The sequence below is a fragment of the Anabas testudineus genome, chromosome 17 (assembly GCF_900324465.2).
Source record: "Anabas testudineus chromosome 17, fAnaTes1.2, whole genome shotgun sequence".
Taxonomy (NCBI): domain Eukaryota; kingdom Metazoa; phylum Chordata; class Actinopteri; order Anabantiformes; family Anabantidae; genus Anabas; species Anabas testudineus.
In genome coordinates, this window is record NC_046626.1 from 6,219,905 (window position 1) to 6,229,265 (window position 9,361).

At 44.3% G+C, this 9,361-nt stretch overlaps 1 protein-coding gene across 1 annotated transcript; it reads right to left on the reverse strand.

Annotated features, from left to right (window-relative positions):
- Positions 1 to 1,771: 1,771 nt before the first annotated feature.
- On the reverse strand, positions 1,772 to 7,856 carry LOC113172114 (homeobox protein Mohawk-like). Its single transcript, XM_026374940.1, has 6 exons — positions 7,336 to 7,856; positions 6,863 to 7,022; positions 6,591 to 6,744; positions 6,142 to 6,480; positions 2,701 to 2,734; positions 1,772 to 2,428 (listed from the first exon to the last, which is right to left on the reverse strand). Exons 1-6 carry the CDS (start codon positions 7,506 to 7,508, stop codon positions 2,089 to 2,091), a joined length of 1,200 nt encoding a protein of 399 aa, XP_026230725.1. The 5' UTR covers positions 7,509 to 7,856; the 3' UTR covers positions 1,772 to 2,088.
- Positions 7,857 to 9,361: the final 1,505 nt, after the last annotated feature.

Here is a 9,361-nt window from a genome sequence, read left to right on the forward strand (position 1 = left end):
ACACCCGTCTAATCAGAAGCAGGTTTACAGTGGAAACGGGAATGAGGTGCTCTTTCCACAATACTTTGTTGATGACTCGCCTGTCATGCAAGACATGTATACATGCAAGAGTGAAAAAATTCTTTGCTCAAAATGTTAAAACTGGGACACAAGTGGAAAAATCCTGTTAATCATGTTTTCTAAAATAGTCCCAGAGGGCTGTGTGTGATTACAAGCTTATGTTTACTGTTAGGATGTCCCCAGATGGAACAGGACGCTCTTTACGAACCTCTCTACAGAGGCCAATGTGTCCTCTTCACTTCCAGTATCTGAGGGTTTTGGCAGTTGACCCTGTATTGAGGTCAGAAAATTCCTCGGCTCTCCTGTGGCGTGAAATAAAAGATTTTCAGAACAAATAACAGGTGTTTGTTTCACCTATCGCAGCGATGCTTGTTGTCTGACAGAAAAACATTTTGTTTTTCAGAAGGACCGTAATGTGAGCCCTTCCCTTATTATTTCATGGCAGTATAGCATATTAAACTCTTAAGACTCTTTACACATCCGGGGAACATAGAGCAACATTAGCACTCCTTCCAAAGTTGTGTTTTTAGTGACCTAAATCTCAACTCTTGTAGCTATGCTTTCGGTCTCCTCTGGCGTATTCCTGAATGAAATATTTGTCTTTTTAGCTTCTTCTAAAAACGGCTGTGTTTACCTGCTATTTAGTGTTGTATAACTGCATTCAACATATCATTCTGTGTAAGCAGTTGCCTGCTGGGGCTGAACGTAACGTTCAGTGGTGAACCAAAGTCAATAAGGTGTGGGCTACACAAGCAAAACAGTAAATAAAGAGACCTTATAAAGCCAGGTCAAGCTATGGGAAGAGGCAGACAGGGAAGGATTATTCCTCATAGTTCATCACATCGAGCAAACTGTCGAGTATTATGATCAACTGATGGTATAAAACACTATTTATAGCCAATTAAAAAGCACAACAAGTGATTTTTGCCCACTTGGGGGCAGCAGAAACAAACTGTAAATTAAAGACAGACATATTATTACTTTTGAAGTCAATATACTTATCATGTTACCAAATAGTTACCTGTTTACACATTTGGAACACCTGATGTTTTGCTACGAGATGCTTCACTACGCTCACCAGCTTGTTCCTAACTTTATGTGTATGCTATTTGGTGCTATGCAGCTATTGCAAAAATGTTCTTTTGGACTTTTGTTTTTAAAATCAAAAACAGCTTTCTGTTGTGGCCAAAATCAATATTATGAGAATAGTAAGGTTGAACTAAAACAGTGAGTTACAAGCCAGAGAAGTGTCATATAGGGTCCATGGGGCTCAGGGAAGAATCAGCCAGGTGATAAATCTTTGTCTATACAAGCGATCTATTCACATTATTCATACATAACTCATTAATCCTTTATTATTATACAAATATTATCATTGGAGTTCTAAGTTTGTATCAGCACACTTGATTCTAGCCTTGCCCGTCATGTTTCACTGGCTTTAGCTAGTCAACTAACATGCATTAGTACTAAATGTACTGATGTTCACTTATCACTCTAGCCCAAACCCTAATTGTTAGATATCACTTTAACATCAGCACTGTCTTCCTGCTCAGTTCAGTATGCCACCCCTTTAAAAGGCAATCTGAAAGGACATAATGTAATTGCAAGACCCACAATTGCACACATGAAAACTACCACTAAATACAGTTCAGTAAAAGAGAGCCATGCAGCTTCAGCCACTGCAAAGCAATGATTTAAGGCAAACGACTGGTCAAAAGATTTCACATTGGGTTTATTCAAATAGCTGCTGTCAAACTTTAGCATTGGATGATAATCCAGTCTCAGTTAATATAACTTACTGCAACAGATGGCAACAGGAGGACGTTAGAAACATAGAAAAAGCAGGAGAGAAACGACTGTGTTAGATTAGTTTTTCCATTTTAAAACGTAGAAATGATTGAAAATGTCAAAGTTTATCTACATTACAAAATAATGACCTCAAAGTCGGTACATATATTGCAAGGCACTTAAGCATCTGGTATTCCTATATGGAACGATGTGCTTAGACCAAATGCAAACGTTTATTGCCTATACACTGTTTGCCAGCGCCACTTTGACAGTCTGGACCTCAGAGATATGAGAAGACTTCTGGATGATGCGGCTGGTGAGAGCGGGCCCTGTGGTGCAGCTCGGTCTGAGAGCAGAAGCGGGTCCCGTAACACACATCCTGTCTATTATAGTGGCTCTCATGAAGGAGAAGGGCTCCTCGGTGCAGCTCTGTGCCGTGGCAGCATTGGGAACCATGACGGCGCTCTGGTTCCCTGTGCAGCTCTGGCCCTGGGCCAGGTTGGTGAGAGCCACGGCGGCATGGATCTCCCTCCAGCCTTGGTCACCTTGTCTCTGTTGGCCCCGTTCGTGCTGCTGGTCCCTGTGAATATACATGAATATATATCATTACATCTGTTGCCAAATTAACCAAGGAAAAAAAAAAAAAAAAAGTTAGAGGAATTTTGGAAATCCATAGCAGAAACAGTGCATTTGCTTGGATATCTCCTCTTGAGACAAAGCCAGAATAATATGGATGAATTAGAGGTGTTGCTTCAATTTCCCTAACAACTGCCAAGTGAGATTAGCAGTGTTACTTTTCAAGTTGAAAAGTGCAAACAGCTGATTGTATTGCAGACTGAGGGCTGCACGTACCTGTTACATTTAGTTGAATTATAGTCCACCGCATCTGCAAAAGAGAAGAAAAACACTTTCCTCAACATCCCACGAATCAGCTCGCTCGATAGCAGTGAAAGTGCAAACTGAAAATTCAGAGGACGATCAGGATTGGGTTACACGACGGTACGTTACACACATAAAATATTAATGTATACAGTTACTAATTGTGCAGCATGTTTCTCTGGATATGTCAGAAAAGTTTTACACAGTGAAGTGCAGCAGTCCGCCTGCGTTCAGCTACTCTGGCCAAAACAAATGCAGCTCTGTTTCTCTTGAGCTTTTGTGAGAGAGCGAAGGAGGGGGTGGGGGGGGGGGGGATCTGATATCTGCATCGTGTCAAAAAGGACAGACGCTCTGTTTTGAGGTTTTAAAAGCTCTGCTCGCACCCTTAAAAGTGAGTCCACAGGAACCAAAAAACTCTCCCCCCCCCCATGCATCTTTTTTAAAGCGATGTCTGAGCGGCGAAGTGTCCTATGAGTTAACACATCTGTGGAAGGAGGAAGTCTTACAGTGACCTGAAGTGGGAGCACATCTGGCTATTTCAGAAACAGGAGGAGAATAAATAGGACTTTGGAGTAATATTATATTGCTTGGACAATTTCTGTTGGTGGTTTGCGCATAAGCGTGTATTATATGTAGAGCATATTTTCCATTTCAGTTCTGGAGTGTTGCCTTTTTTCATTGGAGCAGATAGAAGATGGTCAAAAAAGCGATTTCTCTTCAGAGAGCAATAGACGGGGAAATTAGAGGCCCACTGTGAAGCCCGGTCTTTCAACGCTAACAGCCCGAAACATCTCCCGTCTCTGATTTCTTGAGCCACGCCGAAGCCAAAAGCAACTACTTGTTGATAGTAAATCATTTTGCTGCTTTATTCCTTTTTTTTTGCTACTGAACGTCCCAAAGTGTTCCTCTCTTTAGCTATAACGCGCTTTGCCAAGAAAGTCCTTTCGGTACCTCGGTTGTATTTATTACCAAGAAAAACACACACACACACAGTTGTACTTCTGGTGAGGCTCAGGTTTACAGCAGGGATCAGTTACAGTGAATTTTTTTTTTACAAGGGGTAATGAAGCTGGCTGCAGCTTCTTTTTTTTTTTTGGGATATTTATATTAATATGAATTGAAATCCCCTTATGTCTTAAAGTCACTGGGCAATGCACTGAAAATATAACTTAACACCTTGTTTTGTCAATGAGGAGACTACATCTCAGCAGGCCTGTTTTCATTTGAAACCAAACGGGTTCGTCCTGATTTGCTCCGTGTCCAATAAAACACGCTTCTAGTCACATTTATGGCTCTCCAGCCTTTTTTTAGGGAAATACTGAAGTCGATCCGAGCCCCACTACGGCGTACGCGTAAATAGTCCCATCACTAACATGTGGTATTTCACTGGACTTTTACCGTCTGCGGGGCTCAGGCTGATGTGTTTAAAGACGCGCTGTAGTCGCTTATTAGCCCATCACTCGAGGGTTTAGGGGCTGTTTTATCTCCTGGGCACAGTAGAAACGTGTTAATGGTGCTGATGAATCTGGCAGCTTGACTTTCCACTTCAGCGGAGGAGCTGGGGTTGACAACACCTTTAATACGACCATTAAAAATAAAAAGAATAAAATAAATACATGAGATGCATTAAAAAAAGATGGAGCACAAATTCACCAGCGTCGCCCGCACAGTGCACGACGACATCAGTAAATACTCCAAAACAAATGTGATGTGAAGTCAAAGAGTAATGAAGTGTTTGGATTAGTAGACGTCTCTGAACAGAGGGAATCTATAAGATTGATTCCACTGTCGAAGCCGTGGCTAATGCCGTGTGGAGCTAACGCAGCTTAGCTCAGTGCCAGCGGGCAGCAACAGCAAGTTTGGCTTGTGTGGCGTTTCTCTGTTAAACCACTTTATTTGCTTCACAGTTTGTAGATTAAGGACAAACACAAAATAAGTTCGCCATGTGCTTTGTCAACAGACTAAAGCTTTTAAAGCGTGAAAATAAATGACTAGCCTAATCAACAACTAGCTTAGCTAATGCTGCTAAGACTGCTTCTTATACACTTTTACAAACATTAAACAAATCCGATAAAAAGTGCTGAAGTGTTAGAGGGACTGATGGGCAGATTTTTATGAACATATTGGACAAACACACATAGCTAGCTTGTTTAGATGATGCATCCTCCAGTTAGCGCTCTGTGGGTCAATCGGAGGCTAAAGTGAGTTTCCCAGATATAGATTCAGCCTCGTTGCAGACTTATAAAAATATCCAGCAAATAACCTGCTTTCGAACTGGGGGGCTAGGCTTTAGTTCCTGCCAGGAAACTAACTTTACAAACCTTACAGGCTCGCCCTGTTCAAGGTTTGAGTGGAGCCCGTGACACGTGCTAAAGAGTAAAAACTGGTTTCAAAAAGCTTTTCACAGCTCTTAGAGCGTGATGTAAATTTAGATTGATTTTGAGGAGGAAAGTAACACTTGGGAGAAACCGATTGCCAAAGAACACATAAATCAAAGGGAAGCCAAGCTGATGTGTGGGGGGGGGAAAGCCAAATGGACGTGATCTCGATCTGTGTTGTCTCACAGCTGAGTGGCAGCTCTGACAGTCACTCTGTGGAGACGTGTCCGAGCTGCTTTTCCTGACAGGCTGCTCCATTTCTCCTTCTTTGGCTGACGTTTCTACTTCTCACCCTGGGAAGAATAAAGTCTCAGACATTCTGTAATTGTCCTTGAGACTGGACTGGACGTTTCCACCATGGCAAGAAGCTGAAGCGGAACAAATGGCACATTCTAGTCTATGGAAATGATATTTGCTGCGTGCGGCGGCAGCCAGCGCGGGCTCCATCCAACTTTAAAATGAGGGATTTCAGCGTCTGCATGGGCCTTTATTAGTAATGTTTGTAGAGGTTTTGGCTCCTGCATCTTAGCGGATTTGAGGGTTGTCAGAGCGCTGTGCTCCCTATAGGTCTGGGAGGGCACCCAGGTGTCAACCTCCCTTACAGTTGTGCTGCAACGTTTCTAATTGAATGTCACCGAGCTTCTGACTTTGGGTGCCGTGCCAGATATTTATTAATGTCAGGGAGCTCTGAGGAGCCATGTGCAAGTTTCTGTTCGTTCTCTTGTTATTTTACTGTGCACTGTGGAGCGTTAAAAATGAACTGAGGGGGAAGCAGAGTAGTTAAACTGTCATTTTACCTCACATTCAACATAACTCTACAATTAACAAGGAGGGTGCTTTATTAATTTCTGTGAAGAGGGCATCCTGTTACTTCTTATCCTCCTTTTTGACCATCTATGTTGTTTCTGATTGCTTAGGTGTCATGATTGTGTGCATAATGTTGGGTTTCAGTGATGAGATGTCAAACAAAGGAGAGCTTTTTACCCATTGATGGCAGATCTAATGTTAGAAAAACAACCAAACTGTTATCTCTCACCCATATGATAGACAAAGTTGGCCTCCGTTTCGTAGGACGACGCCGGAGACACAACATCTCGGTCGCATTCGTTGGAGCTGAATGACGCGGAGTGGCTCCTCCTCTTGCAGGCCGACGTGACCCCGTCGGCCTTTGTCGCTATCATGTGCCGCAGGGTGTCGTTCAGGTACCGATTCAGTAAACTGCTCTTGTACTTGGATGGGGGCGATGTGCTGTCGTCGCTGTTGGCCGAGTCCGCCATGGCGAGGACGCTGCCCTGTTTCTCGAGCACATTCTTGTGGGAAGATGACCTGCCAAACGTGGCCTGGCTGATGGGAGTTTGTAAGGGGCACCCCTCATCTGGAGCAAAGAAAACAAAACACACAACACTGTGATGAATGCTGCTGTTCCGGCGTTTGTTCTACTGTGATCATCTTAAATACAATAGAGAGAGACAGCGAACCCCTCACCCTCTGAGTCAGTGTCATCACTGCACACGCTCAGCCGCTCAGCGTTTCCTTGGATGTATTTATTGTACAGTTTGATCCTCAGGGCCCAGCTCAGGTCTGGCTGTCTCACCGTGTTCTTCAGCCTCCGCCGGGCATTTGCAAACCAGTTGGAAACCTGCACAGATGCCACACACGTTAGGGGACACGACTCGGCTTCCACCCGGAGCCGCTGGGGGCTCTCCTCCTTCATTTCTCCAGCACTGCCCTTTTTTTTTTTGTTCCGCTCGTCTCACCTGTACAAGCGTCATTTGTGAGCCCAGAGCTAGCAGGACCTTCTCGGTCTTGGTGGGGTAAGGGTTGTCGCGGTGTTTGTACAGCCAGTGTTTCAGGGGCCGAGCCATGTCCTGCAGCACCTGTCTCTTGTGGCGAACTTTGACCCCACCCAGACGAGACCTGGAGGAGTCAAGAATGACCTAATAGATTCGCAAAGACCAAGTAAACCGCCTCTGCTTGAACCGTAACATGCGAAAACCAAATGACTTGAAACTATTCTGCCTAGAATGGCTTCCTCCACCCAAACATGCAGTTTGTTTATTATAGTTCATCTAGTTCTCACCTTCCCTGTATAGAGAACTATAAAGGATTATTCACCTATGAGAAGACATAGATATAATACTAGAAAAGTGTAAATGCACTGTTACATAGCTACCTATTATTCAAACTACACAGTGACCACATTATTTCCAACACACAGAGAAGGGCGTACCCGTATCTCCTGTACTTTATGGAAGAGCTGTTTTCTGTGGGCTCCTGGCACCGCAGCAGGTCTGTGTTCTGTCCGTCTGTTAAACTGGTCTGAGGTAAGTCTACACAGCTCAGTCTGCTCCTCTCCTCCGCTCCTCTGTTATCCTCCGGATGAATCCGAGTGTCAGACTTCATCGCAGCAACTTTGGGTTCAATCTCAAACGTTAAAAGCGTTTCCCCCCCACGACGACAGGTGCATCAGCAGACTTCCAGATGTAAACAGAAGCAGTAGATCCCCATCCTCGGGTACACTTGGTTAAAGTTTTTGTTTTTAAAAAAGGGGGAAAGGGCTCCTCTGTGCTCGTCTCGGTGTGCGCTCACAGGAGCAGGCAGAACGATGACAGACAGAAAAATGTTTGAAAAGTCAGAGGATGTTGTCTGGTTTAGTGGAGTCGTGTGGGGAGAGTTCAAATAACCTGCTGCTCTGCTGCCTATTGGCTCTGCCCCCTCGTCCAATCGCTTCTACTGAGAGATCTGTAAAAGAGAAAAAGAGAGCAACAAGCAGAGGCTGCACCCCCCCCCCCCTTCTCCCCACCCCACCCAACCCTCCACCCACACCCACCACCACCACCATATGAAAACTACTGCACATGTAAGAATATCAGCAAATGTGGTCAGTGAATTTACAAGTGAGATTCTGTCTGGTGTGACTGCAGCTTGTGTTAAGCAGTTGGACATGCTCTCATATTTTCTACATGAGGCATATGATTCTCGCGGATCCTGAGGTTTTGACAAAAAAAAAAAAAAAAATCGTGTCAGCAAATAATAGCACATATTTTTTACAGCAGGGATTCTGGAAATTTATGGGTGTAATTACACGGTTGCTAATAACCACCAAAACCACCAAGCTGTGCCTCGTGTTAGGCACCAAATCCTGCAGAGTTAAAGTTTAAAAAAAAAAAAAGGGATTTCAGAACAAATTGGCTCATAATGAAGGCAACAAAAACACTGGAAAATGAAAGTGATCTGTGCCCAGATGATCCTCAGCCAGACTCGAACGTGCGCATGCGCAGGCACACTTTTATTCTTTAACTGCGTTGCATCCTTCACACTGTCTGCAGTGTTCATAGGGATGATCCAACAAGCAATGCATGTGTGTGTCAGTGTGTGTGTGTGTGTGTGTGTGTGTCTGTGTGAGCAATGGATCTGACAGGAGCTTAGCGTCGTCATTAGCGCAGCGATGTGACAACGCGCTGGCACCGAGCCCGGCGCTTGGAGGACTCCGCTCGAGCTGTCGTCTGCGTATGTTTTTCCTCCTGACATCCAAACACTCTTATGTAAGACTGTTTGGATATACAGTAATGACTTTGCCATGCGCGATCATAACTTAATAATACTTTAAAGCAAACACATTTGATCGAACGGGGCTCGTTTGTGCCCAGAATTGAAACTTTTCGAGGGTGAAGACGAAAAAAAAGAAAAAAAGAAATCCAAGCATAAAACATATTAAGCGGCTATAAGTCTCATCCGTGTCTGCAGTGCAGTGGGATCGGTGGGGAGGCTTCGTTTTAATGGTTTCCAAGCTGAAAAACACATGGAGCAGAAGCATCTCCGTTAGGTGCAGTAAATTCCTCGCTCACATTCCTCCGCAGCGCTACATGCGATCACACACCATTTACTGCTGTCCCTCTGTGATATGTTCACCGGCTCCATTGTTGATACTAGCTGGAAACACACCTCCATTCAGAAGCCAGGAGACCTGTAAAAAAAAAAAAAAACACACACACACACAAAACGCAAGGAGATATATCTCTTTTTGTTTGTTTAGTTTGGCACACGGGGACGCGCGGTGCGGTGCGCGTCCGCAGCTTTCACAAACTCCAGACTCACCCTCAGGAGCAGACATCCAGCAAAGTGTGTATGGTTTATACACACACACACACACACACACACACACATCTGACAAAAACATATTTGCCTAAATGAGCCACTGCATTAACGCTCATGTGGTCGGTGTAGTAGGCTGTGAATGAGTGGATCCATGCTGC

Excerpts from the sequence above, each read along its gene's own strand:
- LOC113172114 (XM_026374940.1), bottom strand. The coding sequence starts at position 7,508 with ATGAAGTCTGACACTCGGATTCATCCGGAGGATAACAGAGGAGCGGAG. Across the intron at positions 2,735-6,141 it reads CAACTTTGTCTATCATATGG|ATGCGGTGGACTATAATTCA; the intron begins GTGAGAGATAAC and ends TCTCTTTTGCAG. Across the intron at positions 2,429-2,700 it reads AATTCAACTAAATGTAACAG|GGACCAGCAGCACGAACGGG; the intron begins GTACGTGCAGCC and ends GTATATTCACAG.